At 42.5% G+C, this 27869-nt stretch overlaps 1 protein-coding gene across 7 annotated transcripts in view; it reads right to left on the reverse strand.

Annotated features, from left to right (window-relative positions):
• The window catches only part of Dock10 (dedicator of cytokinesis 10), a 234253-nt gene that overhangs the window by 174408 nt on the left and 31976 nt on the right, over nt 1-27869 (reverse strand). For 2 of the 7 annotated variants that reach the window (XM_046439588.2, XM_058577516.1), the window contains exon 1: nt 8087-8509. The exons of 3 other annotated variants lie outside the window; for them this stretch is intronic. In XM_046439588.2, coding sequence (XP_046295544.2) covers nt 8087-8248 — 162 coding nt within the window. In that variant the 5' untranslated portion in view covers nt 8249-8509. Of the gene's footprint in view, nt 1-8086; nt 8510-27869 lie in introns of those variants that run through there. 2 more of the 7 variants (XM_058577512.1, XM_046439592.2) reach the window with 2 other exon arrangements.

Raw genomic sequence — 27869 nt, forward strand, 5'->3', positions numbered from 1 at the left:
ACACAGGTAGGCACCTGCCTCATTCCCATTTAGTAGACAGGGATAGGGAAACCAGGGCAGAGAATCTAAATAACTGACCCAGGGACCAAACAGACAGCAGGTGCTTTAGCAAGGGATTTAAACTCATTGACTCCAGTCCTCAACCCTTAGTAACACAGTGGAAAGCAAGAAAGGCAAAAGGCATTTTATCATGTGGATTCTCAGTGCACAGTTTTCTTCTCAGCATCTATTTGTTTTCCAGGTCTCAGTTCCATTGCCGCTTTTGAGGGGATCCCCTCTCTGACTGTTTTGATGAGGCTGGATGCTCAAAGGATGCAGCCTTTGTAGAATACAATTCTCACTACCAAAGTCCTTGTCATGATTACAATTTGACATTTGTTTGAGTTCTAGCTTAGCCATCAAAATGGACACTTCTTGAAGCAAGCCACCCACTGTATATTGCTCTGTGTGCCTGTGTACCTCTCTCGGTTGTCTACTGAATTTCTCATGTTTAGACAATCTGTGTCAAATTCACCAGATGCACATTGAATTTGTTGTATATGATCTTAAAAAAAGAAAACAAATTCCAGGAGAATAAAGTAGACTTTGAGAAATGAACTGGGTTAGTCAGCTTTCTGTGACTGTGATAAAATAGCTGAGATAATCAACATAGAAGAAGAAAACCTTAATTTTAGTTCACGGTTTAGGAGTATTCAGTCCATGGTTGTTTGTCTCATAGCTTTTGGGCCTCTGGTGGCATAGTACATCATGGTGAGAGTGCAAGCTGCTTACCTCACAACAGACAGAAAGCAAAACAAGGAAACAGGAAGTATTCCAGTATCTTCTCCAAGGGCAGATCTAAATTATTTTACTTTCTCTCACTAGGTCCTACCACCTTTCTTTTGTTTGGGGCTGGGTGAGGGGTAGTACTGGGGTAGTACTCAGGGGTACTTGACCACTGAGCCACAACCCCAGCCCTATTTTGCATTTTATTTAGAGACAGGGTCTCACTGAGTTGCTTAGTGCTTCACTGTTGCTGAGGCTGGTTTTGAACTTGCAAACCTCCTGCCTCAGCCTCCAAAACTGCTGGGATTATAGGCATGCACCACCTCGCCCAGCCCTACCACCTTTCAATAGTGCCACAAGCTGGGAACCAATCAATAACATGGGCCAAAGGACAGCATACATTTCAGATGCTTTAGCCACAAGCAATTCATTTCCATAAAAATAAAATCTGAAAAAAATAAAATGACTTCTCAGAAGAAAACTTGTTGTTGCCTTATGGAAATGCTGCACTCACATCTGACTTGTCAGAAGATGCACCTTATCTTTAATCATATTGTTCAGTTTTCCCAAGAAGTTATTATATAAAAGTCTGTTTATAAATAAGTCTAAAAATCACTCATCTACAATGAAAAGAAATAAACAAAATCAAAAATATCAGATTTTTTTCTATATTTGATTATATTTTTAAAATAAAGGGCATCTCATCACCAGTGACTAGCATTTATACATTTCTTAGCCATAAAACTAAATACTTCTACATGGTAATAGCATCTTTTTAATATTTACACTATGGCTGCCCCTGAACACTTATATCCACTAAGATATAATGTTCTCTATTTTTGACATATATTATTTTATATCCATATCTACATATAGGTATGGTGCATTGTTTTTGGTTTAAGTTTCTGTATATCACTCTATAGCACACACACACCTGATTTTCTGGTTTTGCATGATCATTATGTTGGTTTTAAAATTGAGCATTTTTCCTTGTTCATTATTATCTCCAAATAATATGGTGTAATTTGGAGAACTATAAATATGCAATATTATTTGAATGAAATCACACCAGAAGTTATTTGAGTTTTGTAAGCCTTTGCCTCAAAGATGTGCGTTGCTAATTACTAAGCTTTCAATCACATTCAATTAATTCTTCCACCCATGGAGAAGACACTTAATTCATCTGTGCATTTTCTGTGGCTTTGGGATTCAGCTGAAATTGAGTTCACACGAAAAAATAACTGCCAAAGATTCTCTGGGCTTTTAAACTCCCTGTTTCACTTGTCTGTAGCCGACCATTTAAATCACTCTCCATTATAAGGGCATTTTTTTTTCCCTGAGGAAACTTATGTTAGTATATTCTGGATCCATTCTCACTAAAATGAAATTAGAACATTAACTCAGGACCTAGAGAGCTTAGAAGTATTTCTTCCTCATATGCCCATTCAAAAAGACAAAATCAGGAAAAAGCATGCTAAAAATTCCTTTGCTAAAGTTTCATTAGATTGAAATATTTACTAGAGCAGTAAAAAGAGAGATTGTTTTATTTTCTTGAAGTAGTTCCCATAGTGTATCCATGTCTGGTCCCAATTTTATTCCCTGGACACATATGTAAGCAAATATATGTTCCAAATATGTGGAATAATAATAATAATAATAATAATAATTATTATTATTATTTTATAAAAATTATTTCCTTCATTTATCTTCCTTTCTTATCCCAAGTTTTCAATGTGTTCGAGCCAGAAGAAAAGATCTCTACTTAAAAAAAATAAAAGTGATAAAACCAACCAAATTATGCTGTGTATGTCAATATATCACAATGCATTTCACTTTTATGTAGGATTATATCAAAAATGAAAAAATACATATGTAAATAAATGGAAGATAAAATAAGTAACTCAAGTAGAAGCTTGCTGATGTCCTCACTGGTCCCTGGTGTTTGGCCATACTCTCTGTTCCACCCTTTTAGGGTAAATGTGGAACAACTTCAGTAAAATCCGCAGTGAATGGACCCTGTATGCTGCTGAGTGCGTTTCCCAATGGGTATGAATTCTCTTTGGCACAGTGGACTGCAGTGGAACTGTACGTTAGCCTTCCTTAGAAGACTTTATGGCTGGATAAGAATCATTTGGGGTGTGATTGTATGAAAGTAAACATTCTTGTGCTTCCAACAGACAGAACAGATAACCATTCCCATTTAGCAAATTTGGAGCAATGAACTAGTATACCCAGGCTATCTGGGCTTTTACTAAGTGCGAGACTTGAAACTCTGACCCTAGGTCTTCTGACTCCAAATCTAGAATTCATTCTTCAACAACAGCTCTCAGAGTCTTATGTAAACAGCAAGCGCCCAGGAGAAAAGTCCAAGTTCTGTTGGCTCTATTTAGGGACAATAACAAAAACACACTGTAGAGTGCACAGTTAAAAACAGGAGATTCCTCTGTGGTTGAGGTCATGCTGTTCACCAGACAGGGGCTGGCAAACGTCTCCGTTAGTGGTCAGACTGTGAATGTTTTAGGCTGGGTGGGCCACACATGGATGGTCTCTATATCTTTTCCCCTACTCTTTCTCCTCTTCATCTTCTTCCTCCTCCTCCTCCTTCCTCTCCTCTTTATACTTAATTTATTGGTTTTGTTTTATGTCATTTGAAAATTGTGAAAACCATTCTTATTTATGGGCTGTAGGGCTACAGGTACAAGTTGGCCTGTACCTGGCATAGTTTTTAAAGCACTAGACCCAGCAAATTCTAGAGCACCAAAGGAGGACTTGTCATGCAGGTCTTGGGGCATAACCCAAAGTCCCTGGTTCTGGAAGGTCTATAATAAAAGTGCACATCTTTGATTACAGCAATTTCACCTCCTGGACTCACCACACATTTAGGCTATTATTATTTCCCTCTGTCCCTGACTCACATTAAAGACGAAATCATGTCTGGCTTGCACTATATACTACATCCTTGACGTTCCGGAATTTAAATCTTCTGGTTTCTACTATTTCAGAGATGCCTCAAAATGCTCATGGATTAAAAACAAACAAACAAACAAACAACAACAACCAAGTTCACTTTTGAATTGTGAATCTGTTGTGTGGGAATGGTTTATATAGCCAGAGTGAGCCAAATACCCTGCCTGGCAATTGCTTTGCATTCTCCTCTTGCTCCCCACTCCAAAGTACCAGCAGATAAGTACTCTTTTTATTGTGGGAGGAGGAGAAAGATTTTTTTAAAAGCCAACTTCTGGAGCTGTGATGAATAAATGATATAAGAAAGCATTGGGCATTAACCAGAAAGTAGAGCTCCATAAGTTAGACAATGTCTGTCTGAGAACTTTCACAACACGTGATATAAAGGGAGTAAGACAAATAATTTGTAAAAATATTTCTGTTAATTCTCTCATCAGGGAGGAAAAAAAAACTTGTATGAGAGGTAAATGAACAATTCAGAGGAACTCTTCATTTTTCCCAGTTCATATTGACTGCATTTCCATAGGCCACTGCAATGCTCTCAGATGCTGAGATGTATAAAGAATTAGCATAGTTAATTTTGATGTGTAACAAGTCTCTCCACTTTGGACTCCCAGGTGAACTACTACAACCACGGCAGCCCAAAGCCCATCTCTGAATAAAGATTCAGAACCTGGACGACAGAAATAAGACTCATGAGGCCAACCTTCCATGCTAAGGATCTGGGGGCCAAGACCTCGAACCTTATGCAGGGCACCCACATCCACACCTTTGTGTTTACCTTGACAGCTTTCTCTGTTTAACCTGCTCCTGGTAAAGAGTTAAGAGAACAGATTTATTAACTGGGATTTTCATGCTTTAAAGGTCAAATTACCAACACGTCTACCAATTCAATGTCCATCTGTGAAAAGCTACCCACCACGGGGGGCAAAAAAGCCTTTTGCCCATCTACCAACGAGATGAGAAAAAAATATGAATAGTAAGATACATACGCAATTTAAAGTGAAGTTGCATAGCTGAAGATATGTTAGAAAGACTATACGATTTACTGTCAAAAAGACTTACACACAGTAAACATTACAGGAGATCAGAAGAGGGACATTATTTATTCATTCATTAAACATTTATTGGCATTTACACTGTGCCAGGTTTTACTCTTCCTTAAACATTTTCTTGAAACTCCAGACTCACGTATGCGACTCCCTCCTTGACATCTCCATGTATAGACCTAACAGGCATTTCAAACCCAACATCCTGGCAATGAACTTATATTTTCTCTCCAAAGCTCCCTTTCCTGTGCTCTTCCCTATCTGAAGGACAGACTGGTCCTCCAGACATTCAGTACAAATCAGCACAGTCAACCTGACCCCTTCCCTGTTCTCATACCATACTCAACTTCTAAGCAAATCTATTGGTTCTACCTCTGAAATACAGTCAAGATCCAACCACTTCCCACAACCTTAAGAAAAACCGTAAAAGAACGCTGCAGCATTGCAATAGCTTCCTTACCAATGGTCTCCCTGCTTCAACTTTTGACCTTTTATAGTCACAGGTCCTGGGACTTCCCTGCTCAGGGCCCTATGAATTCATGAGCACATAGTTCACAGAGCATGATGTCCACTAGCCACTCTCCTAAATATTAACTCCTGAGTTTCGACAATAACTCTACCTGGTAGGTTCTTTCACTTGCTATGTTTTATCAATGAAGAAGTGAAGGCCAAGAGGGACAAGTCATTTGCCAAGAGCACACAGCTTAGGAGTGGCAGAGCGAGGACTCAAACCCTGACGTGCTGGCTCCATGCTCTATCTTCTGTACCTGCTTCCTCCAGTGGCTTCCTTTTCCACTCTTGGGAAAAGCCCACACTCTGTGACTACACCCTGGCATGGTCTGTCTCCTATCACCTCCCTGACCTCTCCTTCTCCTGCCCCCTCCTTGGTCACCTGACAGGCCTCGCACTGGTCAGCCATCCCAGCTTCTGTTCATCTTAGGGTCTTCATCACCTGGGTTGGCCTTCTGCTCCGACATTTCCCCCAGGGGAAGTGGCATGGTTTACCCTCTCTCCTCCTTGGTCTTTTCTCAAATGTCCTTCCTTCAGTTGGGATGTGGCTTGCCACTGTACCGAACCCCTTGTGAGCGTATCTAGGCACTGTTCTTAGCTCTCAGCCCATGTTTATTACAGCCACACAAAAGCTCAGGCTTGCTGGGACTACTCTACCCATTGTACAGTGTGGAAAAGAGCCCAGAGGTGTTAAAACAGCACCCCCAAGGTCACACAGGAGACGCGTGGCGAAGCTAGGATTCCAACCTAGATGCTCTGGCTCCAGAGCCTGTGACCTTACAAAACAATCAATACACAGAACGTGGTGACTCATGGGAAATGGGAAGGCGAGAAACCCAAACCAAAACCAAACCATATGGCAACAGGACCAAGTTGGAAGGTGAAGGCTGCAGGGAGAAGATAATGAGCAACCCGGAGGAACAGTTCAAGAGGCACAATGTCTCTGATGAGCCCATTTTACTCCCCGTGCCCAGGATTTTCTTGTAAAAGCCAGTTTATCTGTTTAACCTTATTTCCTTTGAGACGTGAACAGAGTGGAGAGTAGACTGGCTCTGGGAATCTTTGCTCCAAGTGTGATGTGGGGTGCTGGAACTGGGTATGTGATGTTAAGAAGATATTCAACCTTTCTGAATGTCTGCTTTCAGGGAAAAGAAGAATTTCTGCACATTCCTTTAAACGAATTTAAACTCTCTAATTGACACATAAAAATTGTACACACTTACGTGCTTCCCTGTGAAGTTTCGATATATGTACATGTGGCATAATGTTCAAATCAAGGTAAGCATGTTTCTCTCAAACACTTATCATTCCTTTGTAGTGGGGATATTAAAAAATCCTCTCTTCTACCTTTTTTGAAATATATAGGACATTATCATTATCTATAGAAAACTCTTCATCACTCCAATTAATGTCAATGAATTGTATAAATCAGAAGGTTCCTTGAAAAACTATTAAGTCATTAAAAGATTCTGAGTTATATTGAATTATATCTTTTGCATATTTCTAGCTATAAAGTTCTACAGCCTAACTAGTAAAATTAGAAAAAAATGATGGCTATAATAAATGAGCATGTCCACATGAGCCGTTCACATAGCTATACAATGTGAATGTTACTAACAAGTTACCCTTATAAGACAAGTTCTCTTTGACCTTAAAACTATTTCACATCTTTTAAAAATTGAACTTATGAAAACTTAAAGGAGTAATGAGTATGGCATCATTTCTACTTAGTGTTTTTGCTTCGAGATAATCATAGCCCCAAATTCTAAAGCAACAGTGCTTTTGGAAAATCAATATTGATTTGCTGACAGGAATTGACATAAAGTGTTTCAGTTTGGTAACAGAGGCAGAGTCCAAGCAAAATGAGTGTCATTTAAACACCGTTAGTGTAACAGGTATTTTTTTCATTTGTTATTTACTACATCCTTGATGTTGGAACATTGAAATCTAAGAGAGAAAATTTGATTATGCTGAAATCACCTGGATGTCAACACCTTTCCAACTTTGCAAACTTAAGCACACCACCTATGTCCTAACAGGATTTCAGTGACTAAGCAGATCTCTCCCTAAACCTAAAGTAAGGAAGGGCTCTATCCTCTACTCCATTCCTGCTGACCCAGCAGATGCACCATCAGGAGCGACATGTCTGCTACAATTAAAGCATAGGCAAAAATGTAATTTGACAAGTAGCAAGAAACAGCTTTCTAATTAAAACACCACACATTCCACAAAGCTCTCAAGACTTCACTCTAATTTTATGCCTCAGTTAAGCATTTTGAAAAGGCATCTCCACTGTAGAATCAGAAATAAAAGCCCCAGCTCTCCTGAAGTTAGAGATCTAACTACCTGCATCTACAAAACTTGATTGGTTCTATGGTACTGAAAATCTATTCTGGGCTCTTCTTTCAAATTAAGAGTTACAAAAATAAAATCCACTTAATTAAACCAAACTCAACTCATATTTTTTTTTCCTGCAAAAAAAGTTAACAGATAAAATGTTAGGCAGGAAAGAATTTCTAATAGACTTACAAACTTCACATGTTTATGACAGATTTAAGAGAAAGAAATCAGCTTTTTGAATGGTAGATATAGTTCTGGGACAAATTCCCCTAATCAATACAGCAAAGTAGCAAACTCTAGGATATGGTTATCTTGGTCTAAAGCTGAACACCACCTCCAAAAAAAAAAAAAAAAAACCCACAAAATACAAAACAAAACAAAAACCCCAAGATCTTAAATTGCAATGTGTCCATAATAATAGTTCAATCAACTGATTCTGCTTTGCGGGGATACCATACCATTATGATGAGGGTTCTGGGTCTACTCATTTCATCGTCACTTTCCAGAGGCACAGTTTCGTGGGATGTTTCCTCCTGGCGTCGTCTACAAATGTGTGGACAGCTCCTCTGGACCACAGAGCGAAAAGCTTGAAGCAGAACAATGCTGGCAGTGCAGCCCATCGCTGCATCCTGGAGCCTACAGAATAAGTTCTATGTTGATGCTATGTTTCAAAAACAGTGGCTCCTTGTCCCTGCAAACAGCCTACACTTCAGCTGCAGCCAGCTCACCCTCCAATCACTTCCTCCAGCTCTGATCATCTGATCACGGCCAAATAGCTTGGATGCAGAGATGGGAAAGATTTGATCCACGGAAACTGAGCACACTCAAGAATATCGGAGCTTGTTGCCCAGAGTGTATTTCTCAATTCATTTTGAGAGCAGGTTTTATGTTCATTGCAACGACGCTCTTCGATTCCTGTCTCAGAGGTTTGCACAGATGTGTCTTTCCCACCCAGACATGCAAATAATAAATCACTCCTTCAAACAAAACAACTGAAAATCCTGCTTCATCCTGACATCCCTCCCCTCTGCCCCAAGGCAGATAAGCATCATATAAAGAATTGAAAGGATTTTTTGTTTTTAATGCAAACACTTCCTGGAGGAAATTTTGCTGGACACCTCATTAAGTGATTGGAGTTTGACTTTTCATAGTTCATAAGTTTTAGAAATGAAGTCGGCTCATCTGGAATGTAGAGTACACTGAATCAAGATGATTTATAGAAAGTATGCACGGGTTAACTAAGCCCACGTGGGAGACACCAGTGTCACTGTGATTTCCTTTCAATAGCACAGTTGTTCTGTTCCCACACGTGCAGTTCTGCAGCCTAATACATTTTTATATTTACATAGGCGGCTTGCAGGGCTGAAAATATCTCTATTACTGAGGTCACTCGGAGTGATCCGCCAGGCTGGCCTCTTAGAAAAGGCAGCTGTGAAGCATTTTAACATCCTATCAATAAGAATTCAAGCCTTGGGGAAGGACTTTGAGGTCTTTGACAGTTAAGAGTCTAGTATTCCCTGACTTCTGCAAGACTAGTCACTTAGGAGGGAACCAAAGAGGGATGCTCAGAAATCATGTGACCCATCTGGAATGGCCTCAAGATCTAATGGTACACTGAAAGAGAATAGGACAGCAGGGGATACTCACACTAAAAATATCTCATGGAAAATGGATTTTGCTTACAAATGAGGAAAGTATGAAATCCCCAGTAGGATTTGCAATGTTGGAATCTTTCCTGCCAGGATAATTCTTTCAATGTAACTCTTAGAGATTTAAAGGAAAAAAAAAAAGGTTTTCTTTGGTCTCTGTGCTCCTGGATGTGGGGATCCTGTAGGAATTTTGGGAGAGGTTTGTTTTGCCGTAAGGTGTGGACACCCAGTCCCCAGAAAAATTGCTTTCACAGAAGCATCTAGCAAAATGATCAATTAGGCATTAATTGCTCAGTAATCCGTCACAACACAGCGTCCTTTAAACTGGTGTGTTTGCCAAAGAAGTAAAACATGTTTCTACCGCTCCCACTTTTAAGAAGTACTGGATGCTTAGGAGTTTTTCATCTCTTTCTGTTTTGAGCAAACAAATTTGAGTGCTGTTGGAAAAAGAAGAAAAAAATGCTAATGGTGCTGGCAAGTCCTTGACTTCCTCCGGACCTTTGTCAGAGTGCCCGGATGCTAATCTAAACCATTTTTACTCCAAACAACTGGAGCATTTACTGAAGAGAGGCTACAATTTAGCCTGTCCAGCTAGTATGTATTGAATATCTGTATATAATGGTGTCCACCAGAGACAAAGTAAAGAGCGGGATTCCACATTTATACTGGCTTCAAGTAGAACTGTTCCTCCAGATTCTCCATATGTACGTCAGTGCCCAGCCTGCCCACCCAGTCCCGTGACAGATCACTCTCCAATCACTTTCGTAGGTTCTGATCATCTGCTCCTGACCACATGGCTCGGATGAGCAAGGGGTGTCAGAAATGCTCAGACATGTCACCCCTCCAGCTGGAAGCTGGAGGGGGAAGGCAGACATGCAGAATGGCCTGTCAGGGAAGACGTGCCCTGCATCTTATAACTCCCTCCCAGCCACCACTTCTCTCCAAATCCGGCCAACTCTCTAGGGTGGCTTTTGGAGTCAGATGTTTTGGCAGATGTCAAAGTCTTTAGGGAAACAAATGAGATGCTTTCTAGCTATTAGAGGCCGGCCCTCATCGATCCCCTCTTTTTCTCTGAGGAATTCACCCCTATTACTCATGGGTTGCCGAGAGACTCAATACTCTTTTTCTTTCTCCTTCTCCCTGTCTCTTAACCTGAATTATCAAGTGAAGGGAGTCTTCAAGGATGAGTTTTTTAGAATTCAGAGCACACCCATTACCCAACAGACAAGACACAAAAAGGGTGGAAAGCAGGAAAAAAGAGTTGGACAATGTTCTCCAACATTTTGCAAAGGTACAAGAAAGGGGCTGGGTTCTAAGGCTAAAGTTTACAAAGTAAATTAAGCCACAGGTGGGCGAGGGTGGGGAAGAAGATAGAAATCTAACCAAAGAGATGTTCCCCTCATATTTAGTGTGTGTGTTGATACACAAGAAATATTAGGAGATTTGGTATAAACGATTCAGAAAGAGTCTGCTGGTTTTGTCAGAACAATCAATGAATGGATCATTAATTTGGCCTATGGCTTTACCAATAGGTCACTTTGTGAGACCCTCCTTCACCCTCATCTGCCTCCTTTCCTAGCTGGGTCTTATTTCATGATTCAGTCAGACACTGATTATTTGTAAAATGCTAGAGATAGGATTTTGAGCTTATTATTCTAGATGAGAAAATATTATCATTAACAAGTATGAATGCAAAATTTTCCAAGGAAGTGTTGGATAAGAGATTTTACGTTGGGCTATTAAATATGTATTATTAGGTGTTATTTCATATACATGAATTCAGCAGACACTCATGAAGTCTTCAACCCACGCACACAGTGAAAACCTTTCATGTTGGAAACAGAATTGGCCACGTTGTGTAGACACGGAGGAGTCCCGGTGTACACAGGAACGAAGGAAAGCTGTGGGGGAGAAGCTATTGATAACGGACATCAGGGAGAAAGGGAAAAGTGTGGCATTTCGGATAATAAAGAGAGGGAAGAGAGAAGAAAAAGGGAGAAGGAACGAAAGGACTGAGATTTCTAAAATCTCCAAAACATCCCTGAACACCAGGAAGAGGGCTCTTGCTCTGTCTCAGGGCTGTATACACCTAGATGTAGGCTGCTTATCTCTGGCCAACCAACCCTGACCAATGAATGTCGCTTTTAGAGTAGTTGTCTATTATTTTTTTGGCCTGTGAATTACTTAACTCTAAATGTAGATCTTTCCACCACTGGGCCAGTGCATCCAAAGATCTTTACACAATGGGCCAGGAACCCATTTTTAATTTGAATAAATAATGCCTATTGAAAGTGTTGGACTATCCCAGCTTTGTTAAATTATGTAAGAGCTGTATATCTCCATCTATCTATCTAACCTATCTTGCAATCTATCTAAATCTACCCTGATCATCTTGAATTGGACTATGGCTGGGCAAGATGGAGGCAAAGCCCTTTTCCTCCCCTCTCCAAAGACCTAGTGCCTTTGAGTCTCCCCTGACCTGTGGCAGGAAGTCCTCGGCCACATTGTATAAGGTGTCAAGGACACTAAACCTTGTGCTGATAAGGAAAGTTTGTGTTGAAAGAAAAAAGATGACTATGTGTGTGTGTGTGTGTGTGTGTGTGTGTGTATTTTTTTCCTGTACTGGGGATTGAACCCAGGGGTCCTTTACTACTGAGTCATGTCCCAAGCCCTTTTTATATTTTATCTTGAGACAGGGTCTCACTAAGTTGCTGAGGGTCTCGCTAAGTTGCTGAGGCTAGCCTTAAATTGCAGTTATCCTGTCTCCCATGCACCACCTGGTCATAAAGTATCTTTTTGAGAAATGAAGCCCAATAACAGCAGCCAGAAGTGCTTCTTGCACACCCCAATACTGGGTGCTTCATTGCTTCACACACTGCAAGGTGCGGGTTACTATTTCAAGACTTTAATAGAAGCTTCTTATGAAGAGAAATTGGTGAAAAGGCTGAGATTTTGAGAATGGAAGACTTTATGGATTGAACTGTGTGCACTGGACGCTCTAGTCCCCAACATGATTGTATTTGGAGATAGGGTCTTAAAAGCACTAATATGAAGTCAAATGAGGTCATAGTAGTGGGGCCCTAATCCTCTGACATTGGTGTTCTTAGAGGAAACAGGGCAGGGTTGTAGCTCAGTGGTACAGTGCTTGCCTTGCTCGTGTGAGGCATTGGGTTTGATCCTCAGCACCATATAAAAATAGATAAATAAATAAATTAAAGGTATTGTGTCCATCTACAATGAAGAAGGAGGAGGAGGAGGAGGAGGAGGAGGTTGTTGTTGTAATGGAACACTAGGTCTCTCTCTCTCTCTGTCTCCACATGCACACAACGAAGGGATCATAGGAGACCCAGGGAGAAGGTGGCTGCACACAACACAAGAATTGTCACCAGAGCCAACAACCCCAAAGCCCTCTTAATCTTGAACTTCCAGCCTCTAGAATCCTGAGAATATTAATTTCTGTTGCTTAAACCACCCAGTGTGTAGTGTTTTGTCACAATGGACTGATACTAAGACCTTTCCAGGGAAACCGTATTCCAACCACGAAGCCTCCAGTGAGCGAACCTTGAACTTCCACTTCTCGAGAAAACTTCCCAGGGGCTGTGGGAGCTTTCCTTCCTTTTCCCAAGCACAGAGGGTGGGAGCCTCCGGAAAAGTGCCTCCTCCTGAAGCCGACTCCCTTGGCCCCACCTGCAGACTCTGGAAGCCATGGCTTCTAGTTCAGGCAGTGGATGGAGCACATCTGTTTACCTCCCTCCTCCCCAAGACCAAGTGAAATGACCACAGAGCAGAATGAAAGCACTTGGGCCCCATCAGTGGATGAATTTCCAGGTGTATCTGAAAGATGATCACAATGATCAATAACCAAAAATGAAGGAGTCAGGTCCAGCTCCCACGCGCAGCATGAAGAGAGGTCAGAGGAGCGGCCTCTTCTCAGCCAGCGTGACCGAGCCCGTGCTGGATGTGGAAAAGCTATCAGAGAACCTCCTCCTGCCCCCTCCATGGCACAGACGGGACACTGGAGCCCCTGACTACTGCTAGCCACAGCAGCCGAGTGCCTTCAGAGACGAGCACAGGAGTACTGCAGCAAGAAACCCTGATGACTCTGGCCTTGGTCAGTGGGGTCAGGGGCCGGATTGGGCCTGTCTGTCAATCTGGCTTCCACATCCTGAAATTAAGACTGCAGCAGGCATGCTGTCGTCCCCGGAGCTCATCCATCAGTGCCAGTCTGACCAAGCAAAGGAGGGGCCTGAAAATGTCCATCTTCTCTCTTCCCAGAGCTGGCTACCCCATCTAAGGAGATCCCTCCCTATATTTTGGCTATTTTATAGAGAAAGTATATCCCATCAGCATTTACTGAGAAACATGGTTCAAGTCCAACTAGCTCCTTGTCCCTGTGGCAACAGGGTGGGAAAAACAGCCAGCAGAGCACAGCTGAAAAGCTCACAGTGAGCCTCTGAGTCCGAGTATGCTACGATCACAACCATTTTGCAGTGAAGGCTCTAACATGTATAAGCTGTGTGTTTTTAAGCAAGTCACTTAACTTCTTTGAGTCTCAACAGCAAATAATATAAAATAGGGATAAATCCTTTATACCTGCAGGGTTTTCATGGGAGGAGAGCAACTGAAAAGGTCCATAATAATCAAATTCAATGAACAAATGTGATATTTCTTGTGTTCATAGGAATAACAGATGCTTGGTCCCCTCACTCTTAGCCTCTGGGCTGAGTTTGAAAATGATATTACCCTGGAGAGGCTTCTCTGACAGGCCCTTGCCACACAGCCCTTAACTCAGTCCTTATCAGGGCACCCCAGGGGTTTCCTTCCTAACACACAAGCTGTAACATTCCAATTGATTTGATTTTTAAAGACCCAAGATTGTGCTAACATTGTTCATCACATATCTTGTGCCTACCTTGTAGTGGATTTTTAACGTAATAATAATGATGATGAGAATCCAAAGAAATTAAGACCATGCCCAGCACTTAACGATGTGCTGGGCATTGTGCTAATTAATATTAATACAGAGATTCACTTACACCTCCTTCTGTGAGGTAGTTCTATGATCACCCACATTTTACAGCTAGAGACACTGAGGCACAGAGAAGTGAAGGGCTTCCTTATAGAACCACAGCTACAGTTAAATACCAGAGTCAGAATTTGAAGTTAGTCTGGCTCCAGAGTCTGGGCTTACAACATTCATGTTAAATTTGCATCACACAAGCCTTCTATCTTCCAGTGATAGGTTTATACTAGAAAAATCTTTGGTGTCCAGCAAGGTGCAGAGGCGAGCCTGGAAACCACCCCTTGAGCATTGATCTGACCCTCACAGGAAAATCTGTGGTGTTTCCTTGGATAATAATTTCTGAAAGCGGCTAGCAATCTCAAGACTGTTTGGGGGTGATCATTTAAGTTGCATTTTAATGGGTATTTAAGATATCTTTAAATGGAATGAATGTGATGAGAGAATTTTTGAAAAGTGCATAACGTTGACTGTGCAAAAACACTCAGAGGCAGAAACGACTCCAGTGTTCTAATTGGCTACGGGAGCATACATTTGGAATACAGAAACCTGACTGGCTCCCTTTATAATGCTTTGTTTATCCTGCATGATAGAAGGTGTTGGTTAATGCCAAAATGCTCCCCCGAAAAGAGGCCCTGGAGAGTTGGCTGACACCTTGGACATGTCACTGCTTCAGAGAGAGCCAGCCACTTGCTTTCTAGGGACAGTGTGAAGGTCTGGCCGTGACTGTCACCCTGGTGGGTGCTCTGTGGCCTCACAAGCTCTGCTGCACCTGCCTTCTCCACCAGGTGCAGCATTCTCTGCTGAGTCCTGTGCTGAGACCCAGGCAGAGGGTCAGAAACCTCCATCTGCCTATTCAGGCCATAGCTCAGGCATTACAGGGAGCTCACTAACGATTCGTGGGACACATGTATCAATTGGTAGGTAATTAAGGTCAGAATTATTGTCATCACTATCAATACTGCCATCATCCCCTCAACCATGTTGGGCTTCTCTGTAAATTTCCCAGAAGTACAGCAATTGTTGCCCCCAAAGAGTGGCCCAAAGGAGGAGAAGATTAAAGATTAAAGACAATTAGGGATTCAGTCCCTAGTCAAGTAAAACCAGGTCACAGAATTTGCCATTTTCCAGGGCAGGGATTAGTGAGAATCTTCTTCCTTGTCCACTTCCAGATAGGTATGTCCCCTCAGGTAGGAACTGGAAGGGATGTCTAGGGGCAAGTCCTCCAGGGCCTTCTAGCTGAAAAGTGGAAAACAACCCAGCCAAGGGATGAAGGCGCAGTTACCCTCTCATCCCCCTCTTCGCCTCCCCAGCAGCCACTTCTACTCAAGACCTGGGGGTACAAGTCTTTATCAATAAAAATCCTTGACCTCTTTTTCCGTATCTGTGACTGGCAGTTCTTTTCCTTCACTTTCTCTCTATCCATTTTCACTTAATCGCTGTGGCCTCCTCTTTACAGGGGTCCTTCCCACACGCTGACATTTATTGAGCTGTGCAATAAATTATGTTGGAAACAAGCTCACTGTTCTTTTGTTTTAAAAGTATGGGTGTGTTACGGAGCCCTCCTTTATCTTCATTTCTCTACCTTTGGCACGGGTGCAGCTCAAAGGTAGATTATTCTTTTGTTGGTACATTTAGATGCATCAGAAAATTATTCTTCATTGCTTTCTAATTGCACTTCCTGCCGAGTGCATGGATAATTTAAATGTTCCATTAATATCCTGTCTTACATTTCTCAGGTGTCTCTGTTTGACTGAGCTCTCCTCAGCTCATAATAAATCTTATTCATAGTAGAAGTTTGCAATTGTGTAGCAAGTAGGCAAGAAAATCAGAAAGCGGATGCCTAAAGTCAGTATCTGTGGAGCTCTTATTGCCCTTGTCACTCTGAACAAAAATTTCAGCCTCAGTTTTCACATCTGTCAAATGAATGAGTGTTCACAGGACATAATCCCCACCCCACAGGTTCAGTCCAGTTCCATAAGCAGGATAAGTGCTCAATACATGTAGTCACACTGAAAAAGAGAATGAAGAATTTTCAAACAAAGAATTTTCAAACTCTGCTTGTCTTCTCCCCACTTCCCCTACAAGTGGTATTTCGTATTTCCTGACTCTGCCTTACCCAGGGACACACAAAGCTCCTTGGATGATGGGGGGACTGGGGGTGTTGGGCACAGCTCCCTGGGCTTTGAAGTTAGCTCCCATGGCAATGTGACATGAGTTCCATAACCCCCTTGGCAGTCCTTTCCCATGGTAAACAAATTTGAAATAACATACCAATCCCTCATTTATCCCCAGGTCTCTCATTTTGCAACCTCAACTATTCTGATCACAGCCAAGTCTGGGAAGGAACATAAGCAACTTTTGCAGAGCCAGAAAGACATGGCACATGATTCATTCCATGAAGCTGGTGGGAGTGATGGGGAAGAGGTGCTCAGACTGCCACCAATAGCATCACCTCCTTGCACAGGGTTCTAAAGAGCTTGCCAGCCAAACATGTAGCAGCTTTGGATCAGAAGCATTGTAATGCTGACCTGCCCAGGCCTGGGGACCAAGAAGCAGGCACTTGTAACTGGAGTCCCTGCTGAAGGCAAGTGTGCACTCAGCCTCTTCAAGGGGGTGTGGCAGGCTGGGCCATTAAGTCACCGGAAAGAGCGTGGAACTGCTCATGAGGGTGGGATTGAGAGTACCTCATCCAACTTGGTATCTAAGAAGTGATTCAGAGCAGTGAACCCAGGCTTTGGAACTAGAGGTCTGAGATTGAACCCTAGCTGTATTTCATGACTTTAATTCTCTGAGTCTATTTTTCTGAATGGTCCAATGAGAGTAACATGAACTCCTTTGCAGAGCTGTAACAAAGATACTTAGTATAAAACACTGGCATAAAGAGCAGATGCTATCACTCCTTCACTAGTTATTACCAATGCCACTATTGTTTATTAATATCACTATTATTCTAAGTAAATGCTAAGGAGGGCAAATAAAAGTCCTTCAGGTCAAGGCTCAAAGCCAGTGCAGTTATGTGCAAGTAGTAACTCAAGCAAGGGGCAGCCTTGACATTAGGATGAATGGCAAGGTCTAGGGGTGGTGTGGGGTGGGCAGGAAACGTTATGGGCTCCTTTTCACCAGGCGGCAGGTCCCAGTGCACTTACAGGTATGAGCAACCACAAAAGGAAGGCACCCATGATCAACAGTCCAACCAAAGAGAGAGAAGAAATCAATACTCCCAGTATCTGGGACTCATCCGTGATGGGAGCCATAAATGAGGTGAAGGTCAATGTGAGTGACAATGTCACAGCTCTATACGATAATGAGCACTTGCAGCCGTGACACAGATGCATCCAGAAAGTCATATGATGTCTGGTGACCATAGTTGGGGACAGAGAAATCTGTGAAACAGTCTAGATAAGTTTCTACCAATGAATGCTTTTAATTTTTAAAAGTTTAGTGATGAAATTGGATAAATGACGTTATTTTCAAAAGTTATAACATTATGTGAAAACTGTTCTCAGATGATACTAGATAAATGCACTATTGACTGTACTTTCAGTACTTGTTCTGCCTTATTTCTCATGTTTGCTTTTTTTCCACTTTGAATCATGGCAGGAACTAACCACCCACCTCCTAAACATTCCAACTCAAATCTAGTTTACTATAATTACGAGTTGCTTTCCAAACACAAAAACGGCAGTCTTTAAAGTCATTTACAACTGTTCTCTCCAAATCAACTGAAGAGATGAAAAGGAGGATGTCAGTCAGCTCCACGTGCTTTGCCAGAACCCAGGGGAGCAGCCCACCGATCCTTGGAGGGTTGGTACAAAGCGCCCAGCTCTGAGCTTTTGAAAGGAAACGAAGGCAAACCAAGGTTTAAATCCAACAGGAACAGGAAGAACGGGTGATATTCAAAAAAATTAACTTGATAAGATAATGTTCAGCTTCTCTTTGAAAGCTAAGCTGCAGGATGAGAATACTTAAAAGATTTGTTGCTCTTAACTTTCAGTTTCTTTTACTGACAATGGAAGTCTTGCAGTTGTTCAGGAGGAGGTCTGCTAGGGCTCCACATGGTGGGAACAGCAGTGAACAGGGTTGGGCTCTGACACCAGGTCTTCCAGCAAGGTCTGCCACCTCTTTCTCTGGGTCTAAGTTTGCTCATAAAACTGAAGGTCAGAACAGATGGTCTCAGGTTCTTTCTTGATCTAGGTTCCTTTAGCTTTATCTAACCTGGAGATTCAGAGAGATGTCCAGGCTTGAGAGCAGAGAAGATATAGGAGCTCCTGTGTGACCACAGTTCCCTGTGTATACACATGGCTACAGGATGTGGAGAGCACGATACCAAACCATTATGTGTCTTACGTTTGTTAAAACATTTTTAAAAATATGAACTACAATTTTATTTTGAGGATGAGGGTGCTCCTGATATAATTTGGCCTTCTTTGCATTTTTATTTTAAATTGACATGGAGTAATTGCTGTGGTTTAGATATGAGGTGTCCTCCAAGGCTCATGTGTGAGAAGATGCAAAATCATTCAGAGGTGAAATTATTAGACTGTGAGTGTAGCCTAATCAGTAGATTAACCCCTGGATGTGGATTAACTGAGTGGTAACTGTAGGCAGGTGGGGTGTGGCTGGAGGGTCATTCATGGCATGCCTTTGGTGTTTACATTTTGTACCTGGTGAGTGGAACTCTCTCTGTGTTTCCTGATGGCCATGTTTCTGGGATGCTTTCCTTGTCCACACCCTTATGTTATGATGTTCTGTCTCACCTTGGGCCCAGAACTATGGAGTTGGTCATCTAAGAACTGAGACCTCAGAAACTATGAGCCCAAAATAAACTTTTCTTCCTCTATGCTGTTCTTGTTAGAGATTTTGCTCAAAATATGCATAACAGGAATTACACATATTTGTGGGGTACAGTGTGACACTTTAATATATGTATACAATGTGTAGGATTAGGGTAACTGGCATAGCCATCCCCTCAGACATGTATCATTCCTTATATTGGAACATTCAAAATCCTCTCTGCTAGCTATTTTGAAATCTGTGATCAATTGTTAGCAACTATTATACACAGAACATTAAAAGCTATCCCTCCTGTCCAAATGCATCCTGTCCCCAGCCTCACTCCATCCCTGCTGTCCTACCTCCCACTAATTTTTAAAAGGCTGTAGTGAATAATAAACAGCATGTGCACAGAGGCCAGAGCATCAGGTGTACTAAGAACTGGGTGCAGTGGTGCACACCTGTAATCCTAGTGGCTCAGGAGGCTGTGGCCATAGGATTGCGAGTTCAAAGCCAGCCTCAGCAACTTAGCAAGGCCCTAAGCAACTCAGTGAGATCCTGTGTCTAAATAAAATATAAAAAAGGGATGGAGATGTGGCTCAGTGGTTAATCAGCCCTGGGTTCAATCCCCAGTACAAAAAAAGAAAAGAAAAAAAGAGCTGGAGAAGACATGATTAGATATGAGGTAGCAGAAGGAGGTTCCACGAAACCCATTTCTTCAACTTGGAGATGGAATAATTATCAAGTCAGAAACCAGCAGGACTTTATCCTATCTGCTTCTCCTCTTATCAGGAAGTGTCCAGAACAGTCTGCCCAGTTAACTCCCGTGGGAAGACCACAATGCCCTGTTGAGCAGGTTGATGGAGGGGATAATGAGAGGACTCTTCCAAAGCAAGGAAAGTGACCATGTAATGGACCATTCAGACCATAACCCTTTGAAAGTGAGAGAAGGTCCCAATAAAAATGATGCTAAGGTATAAATAGGGTTATTCATAAATAAAATGGGACACATGGTCAAATTAGCAATGTCTAACCCCTATAATTGCTGTGAAAATCAAACAAGGCATTCATGTGAAATCACTTATCCAGATGTTGGCACAATAGTGTCAATAAATATTAGCAACATGATCTGGGCTTAACAGTCAGAGGTTCCAATCTCCAGGTGATAAGAAGCCCTGAGAAGCTTTTGAACTTGTCTCCCCATGAGGGTTGGTGGCTTGCAGGAAGACTGCATTTCAGGATGAGAGGGGACATAGTCACCAGACATCAGAGAAGACAATAAGGCAAATTCCCAGCACAGATGGGGTGAGCAAGAAGAAGCAGAGGAGGGTCAGGCTGCAGTTTTAGAAAGACGCTGACATGAGGACCAGGAACTGTATCTGAAGCTCTTCTAGCCATGCTGGCTTCAAATCAAGGAAAGGAGAAGGAAAAGACAAGTCTCCCAGCTCAGGTTCACGTGGTCTCCCAAGAACGTAGCTGCCCTACCCCTGGTACCTCCAGAGCCTCAGCTCCAGCTTCAAAGTCCACCCTATCCCTCAAATGCCTATTTCTGTATTTCCATCCAAATACTCTGCACTGCCAAATCCATATGGCCTCCGGGCCTTGTTTCTTCAACCAGTTCTGCCTCTCGACTGTCCTGCTGCTTTTAAAAGCTGCGCCGTGTTCCCTCAGCTGTTACTTGATCCTGGCTGCTTTCCTCTTCGTGGCCATCACCTAACATGCAAGGCGCACAGCTCACCTGAACTAGCTGATCTGCAGTAACGGGAGGGGAAGATCAGAACAGTCTGTGTTGGGTCCATATGCAAAAGCCAGTGTGGGATGCTGTAGTTGGGTAACTGGAGGAATGGCAAGCACAAGATTCTGAGGTCCAGAGCTATAACAAGCTGAGGAGGCCCTAAGCAGAATCCAGTAAGATAGCCACCGCCAGACACGCAATGGGATCCAAAGCCACAGAGGATGCTAGGTCTGACGACAGATTCCAGAGGGGAGATCGGTGGCCACAATGGAGTGAAGAACCCACGGGGAAAGCAAGCAGGATGTGGTGTGTGGGCACAGAGCTAGGAACACATGCTGTCAAACAAAGATGTGCCATCCCAGCTGCCTCTTGTCTGCTTTTCCCCAGTGCAGGATTCAAAAGCTGTGAAGTTCTGTACCTGCCGATGATCTCCTAGTGATTGTCAAATGTGCTCCCACGTTCCCATTCCTGAGGCCACCACCCTGTTTTAGTTGATTACCTTCAATCTCAAGGGAGCCTGGGGTTTCGGGAGCTAGAGAAATGGAAATCTATTTCCAATTTCCACTTAGAATTATGCCAACTACAAGTTTTTCATGTATTTCCTGCAGAGTATGCCTCTCCTGCTGCTGGTCTGTGAGTCAGCTGTTTCAGCTACAGAAAAACGCGTGAACAAGTAGCAAAGGAACACGACCGAAACGTCTTAGAAGCATCTGGGTTTTCTTGGCTCAACACCTTGGTGTTGTTTGTATGAGTGCTGCTCTTTCAAAATATTTACCTACATCCCCCCACGCACTCCTCAGTGTCAGATGTAAGGGAAGTTCTCCCGATTAGCCTAGCCCTGGGCTCTCATCTTGCCAGGGCCTTGCCACAGACACTTCTTTCCCCTTGACCACTATTCCCTCCAGTAGCACCAAAGCTTCTCCCATATATAAATACTAGGTACACGTATGATTGTATGAATGGTGTGGCCCTACCTTATGTGCAAGCACAGAAGTGAAAAACTGTGCTCCATTGTGTACAATGAATCAAAGCGCATTCTGCTGTCAGGTATAACTGATTTGAACTAATTAATTAATTAATTAAAAAAAAATAAACCCTCTTCCAACCTTGAAAATCTCCATGGCCTCAGCATTCTCTTGCAAGGTTCAGCTCAAAATCCCTTTTTTTTCCCCTTCTCCTCTCCTGTTCTCTGTTAACCCCAGTCCTCCATCAGAGGGGGCCCTGTTGACCCCTCCTTTGCAACTTTTTATGTGGAAAAAGGACAGCTGTAGTTCTTAGATGTATTCTTTTCTCTTATAAAAGTGTTGCTCTAGAAATCCCCACTCGCAGTATTAAGCTTCTTTTGAATACCTTCGTTAGGGCGGGTTCGGCCCTGTTATCCCAGGGAGCAAAGATCCGCTGAATGGGATGTCGATGTGCCAGCTTTCCTTCCTCTCTCACTCTCATCCTTTCTCTCTTCACGTGACGACTATTAGCCAAATACTGGCCTCTGTCAGGCACTACCCAAAGGGATGGATATAAAGCCATGAGCCGAGAGAGAGACCTTTATTCCCTTGACACTTATATTTTGCTTTAAATAGCAAATAAAATATTAAGCTCTCTTGGGAAATTATTATCCATAAACACTGTAATGGTGGTGGCATGTGTCTGTATCCTTTAGTCTAAACTGAGCATTGACTGTTGGAATGCCTGTCACGTCAGATAAGAAACATTAAGCCTAAAGAAGCAACTTTTCCAAGTCCCTAACCTGAGAGTTGCAACCCAACAGTCCACAACAGGAAATCCAAGTGCTTGGCAAAGCTCAGCTATGAATTGAAAGTTTTATTACGTGTAATGCAACGGGGTCCCTCTGAAGGTTCTTCAAACTGCAGCCTGCTTGACATCACAAAGCACTAGAGCAATCACTGGTGGGTTGGCAAGTGACCTTTAGTTGGAAGAGTATACTGTATTAAAGAGGAAAAGAATGTGACTTTCATATAACTTTTATGTAAAACTACAGCTGGCCCCAAGGATTCATGATGAGTCTTCCAAAGCCATGCTGGTTGTGTCCAGTCATCTGTAAAACAGAATTGGGGTCATTCTTCTGTCTCTCTCCCATATACACACACTAGCTTTACACACCACGGAAAATCAACTTCAGTTCACTGCTTACTTTCGAACAGCTTGTTTGCTCATTTCTAAAAGCACAAGAAAAGAATAGTGCCCTCTGAGTTTCTTGTAGCCTCTGGACATGTGCATTTTGTTTATGAGAGTCTTTTGTGGAATAGTGTGCTCCATGTGAGGAAGACCCAATGGCGACTATTTTAATAAGGGAAGGTGTAACTATTGTCCTGAATACTTCCAGTAAACAGTTCCTGGAAAGCAAAGTATCCTGTTAGAAGGCCAAGAGAAGTTCAGCACTTTCCACAGTGCCTTGCGTACCTTCCCCTCAGAGAAAGGCCCAGGTGCTCAAGCTATGGACAGAAAGAAAACCGGTCACTAGAAGCTGTTGTATTAATCTGGCTAATAACATGTTCACTAGAGAGTTAAACTACTAAGGAGGTTTAGTGCTACTGTATGTCAACAATGGGCAGTCGAGGACTATTAGAGTTAGTGGTCTCTTGTCAGTAACTTAAATTTGTTAGTTAGCTAATAGTAATAGGAGTAACAAAGTAATCCAGTATTTCAGGATGTCCCTACCTACCAAGAAGTATAAAGGAGTTGGGAGTAGTTGCAAGGGGTTTAGTGAAATATGGTTGGAAAAAGGAACACAGTGGTCTACAACAGAGTCCTGACAAGAGTTTTTCTCAAAGTAGCATGGAAGGACAGTATCTGTTGTGGTGTCCCACTAAAGCTCATGTGTGAGACAATGCAATAAGGTTTAGAGGAGAAATGATTAGGTTCTAAGAGTCTTAACCCAATCAGTGAATTAATCCCCTGATAGGGATTAATGAGTGGTAACTGAAGTGGTGAGGTGTGGCTGGAGGAGGTGGGAATTGGGCGTGGCTTGGGGGTATATATTTGTATTTGGCTAGTGGAGTCTCTTTCTGATCACCATGTGAGCTGCTTCCCTCTGCCATAGTCTTCTACCATGATGTCCTGACTCACCGCCAGCCCCAAGGAATGGAGCCAACCTTCTATGGACAAGAACCTCTGAAACTGTGAGCCCTCAAATAAACTTTTCCTCCTTTAAAATTGTTCTGATCAGATCTTACAGTCACAGCTGCGAAAAAGCTGACTAAAAGAGTGTCTTAGTTCATTTGGGCTGCTATAACAAACACCAAAAAATGGGTGACTTACAAACAATACAAAAAAGTTATGATTCTGGAGGTGAGAAGTTCAAAGCCAGACAGATTTGGTATCTGGGGAGGGACTCACTTTCTGGTTCACAGATGTTGCCTTGTGGAGACAAGGGGACACGTGGCAGAGGGCCCAATGAGGGCCCAATGAGTTCCCATGGACCTACTTTGTAAGGGCACTAATGTCCCTCATGAGGACTCTGCATTCATGAACAAATCATGTCCTGAGCCTCACTTTCCTGAGCCTCACTTCCTGATATCAGCCCCTAAGCCTAGAATTTCAACCTGTGAATTTTGTGGGGGTACAAACATTCAGACCACAGCAGATCCAAGGGGGCAGTAATTTAGCCAAGAGCTGCAGTCTTTTACAGGCTAAGATATCTGAGTTAGTCACGAAGGAGGACACAATGGGAGAAGTGAGGAAGAGTACTTCCTACACTGGAGGCTATTTGGCCCAGGAAGGCATCTGACCTTCTTTTTTTTTTTTTTTTAAGAATTTTTTAATATTTATTTTTTAGTTTTCGGCGGACACAACATCTTTGTTTGTATGTGGTGCTGAGGATCGAACCCGGGACGCACGCATGCCAGGCAAGCGCGCTACAGCTTGAGCCACATCCCCAGCCCGGCATCTGACCTTCTTGACCAGATGCTGATATTTCTCCACATAGACAGCGCCCCCTGCTGTCCACTGTGAGAAGACGCTGCGCGCACAAACATTTAGCCATTTAGCCCCATAAGAAGGAACAAGCTGCCATCCTCAATATCATTCAATCAAACTGTCTCTTCTCCATGTTTCCATTCCTAAAGGGCATGTTCAATAGAAGGGGGCACATACCAGTGGCAATGCAAAACTTTCTCTGAGAATTTGAAGGATAAGGAAGCGCTTCTGCTTCTTGGGGTCCCTTATGGACAGACATGTCATTAATATTCCAGCGTTGGTAGCTGGGATTTGTCCAAATGTTCAGGTCTCTTTACCTGATGAAAGTGCTGAGTGTCTGCTCACTACAGGGTGACAATAGCTATGCTAAGCCTCAAAGAGCTGGTCACACACTCAGGTGGACAGACACTCACACCCAAATATACAGAAGGAAGAAAACCAGCAGGTGGCCTCTGGTGACCACAGCTCCAAGGAGGGCCTGCAGTGTCACTTGATGCTTCCAACCTACTGCAGAAAAGGTGTGACCCTATCAGTGTAGTCTGTCCTGGGCTGGACAGGTATGGACAAATGGCCCAGAAAAGTGGTTAGAAGGACAAATCCCATCTCTCTTTGAGAATGGGAAGGAGTTGAAGAAGGGTTCAGTTTTTTTTTTTTTTTAATTTTTTATTGTTGGTTATTCAAAACATTACATAGTTCTTGATATATCATATTTCACCCATATACAGATTGCAGAATCACATCAGTTACACATCCATTGATTTACATATTGCCATACTAGTGTCTGTTGTGTTCTGCTGCCTTTCCTATAATCTACTATCCCCCCTCCCCTCCCCTCCCCTCCCCTCTTCTCTCTCTACCCCCTCTACTGTCATTCATTTGTCCCCCTTGTATTATTTTTCCCTTTCCCCTCACTTCCTCTTGTATGTACTTTTGTATAACCCTGAGGGTCTCCTTCCATTTCCATGCAATTTCCCTTCTCTCTCCCTTTCCCTCCCACCTCTCATCCCTGTTTAATGTTAATCTTCTTCTCATGCTCTTCGTCCCTACTCTGTTCTTAGTTACTCTCCTTATATCAAAGAAGACATTTGGCATTTGGTTTTTAGGGATTGGCTAGCTTCACTTAGCATAATTCACAATAGCAAGACTGTGGAACCAACCTAGATGCCCTTCAATAGACGAATGGATAAAAAAAATATGGCATTTATACATAATGGAGTATTACTCTGCATTAAAAAATGACAAAATCATAGAATTTGAAGGGTTCAGTTTTGAGTCCACATTTGGGGTAAACATACGCAAAGATATGCCCAGCTCCCCGATGGTGTGTGTGTGTGGGGGGCTGTCTCATCATTCCACCAGCAGGGTGGATCTTAGGAGCAGAATCGTCCCTAGCAATGTGGCTGACTCAAAGAGGACCAGACAAGAGATCCAAAATCCTAAAAAGAACTCATTCCTGAGGTTACTAACTTCATGTTTAAAAAAAAAAAAGTGAAACTTTGTTCAAAACGGACAAGTCTAAAACATAGAAATATACTTCACTTCTTTTAGTTTTAAAGGTAGCATCTAATCATAGTCTTTGTTTTAAATGTTCCAGAGTAGCATGATTGGTACTCCATTAACATCCTTGATCTCTAATGGCCTTCCTGTCTGCTAAAACTACAAAACACATTGTCTTCTTAAAGTTTTATAATATATGTTTACACTAACAAAATAAGGTCAATGACTCCCAAACCACTCTGGGAGAGACAGAGAACTTTTCTCTGCTGGAAGGGTTCAAAGAAGTTGGAGTCTCATGTATGCCAGGGCTGCACAGTTATCATTATTCTCTTTCTGACCTCTGGACCTGTGCTCCGAGCATAAAGCCACATGCTGGCTTGGCAGTCTAGAAAGCACCTGTTCTCTGCAGACAGAATCAAGACTGCTGAGCATGTGCTGATACAGGTTCAGAGCAGCCTCTTCCAGCAGCTTCCTGATTCCAAAATCAATTTTTTGCATTAAAAGAGCCATTAAAGTCTGTCCATCAGCAATTTAGTTCATGTGTAGCCTCGTTTCCCAGCCCAGGGATAAGGTAGTTCTGCACTTGGCCCCGAAAGGCTTTGCTTTATTTCCCCAATCATAAGTATGATCGTTTTTTACTCATGCTGGGCAATAATACAATGGAGAATGAACATTAAATTAAATGTATAAAGCATCTGAAATCAATCAAGCTCTTCATGAAACTAATTTTAGAAAAGAGGTCAATTACAGTCGATTTGAAAGTGAATTGAGAAACAGACCTCATGTTCTTTTTCTAAAAAATACCCTTTTCTTCATGAGATAGAGTTTTTATTACCTTTCATCAGAGTCCTTCAGCTGCCACAAACACCCCTATAACCTCTAGAAGTTAAAATAGTGATTTTTATGCTCCAAGTAGAAGAGGCTACCACTGCAATTTCTCTCATCTTCTCCTTGTTCATGATCAGTACTAGAAAAGGGTAAAGGGAGCCTTCAAAGTCCCCAGTTTTAAGAGAGCAAGAGTAGCCCTAGGTTGAGCCCAGGAAGTCACACTGTGTTTTGAGAGAACTCACCTGCCTGCAGGCATGGCTCTGAGGCTGTGTGGGGACTAGCTGGGAGACTCAGGTATGCACCATGTCCCAGAATTTATAAGAGGAGTGTGAGTAGGTTCTGCAATGTGTTTTCTTGCTTTATGTTCATCTCTGGCAGAGTGAAGATGAATAGGAGGTTTGTTTACTCTGGGAAAGGAAATGGAAGTCAACAGATACCAGTGGAGATCCCTGAGACCAAATCCGGTCATAGTCATTGTGCCGTCTTTTTCCTTATTCTGAGACAGAAAGATTTTCTGAATTTCATGAAGGCATCTGATAAGACCTCCAAGCTGTTTCTGTGGACACTCTTCGAGGGTGGTTTCCAACACTGAGCAGTCAGGCTCTCTGATCTGCTAAACACTTGCATGAATGAGTCAAGTGACCAAGCCATGGGACCATATGGTTGTAAATAACGTGAAGCTAGACACAGAATTAGAAGGTTGGCACAACAGAGCCCATGCTGTCCCCATAGGCAAGCTAAGTCTAAGAAGGTGAACTTCAAGTAAAAACAAATCACAAGGCATAAAGGAAAGGTGTGAT

Source organism: Marmota monax, unplaced genomic scaffold, assembly GCF_021218885.2.
Source record: "Marmota monax isolate L192 unplaced genomic scaffold, Marmota_monax_Labrador192_F-V1.1 WCK01_AAM20220418_F8-fsc00041, whole genome shotgun sequence".
Lineage (NCBI taxonomy): Eukaryota > Metazoa > Chordata > Mammalia > Rodentia > Sciuridae > Marmota > Marmota monax.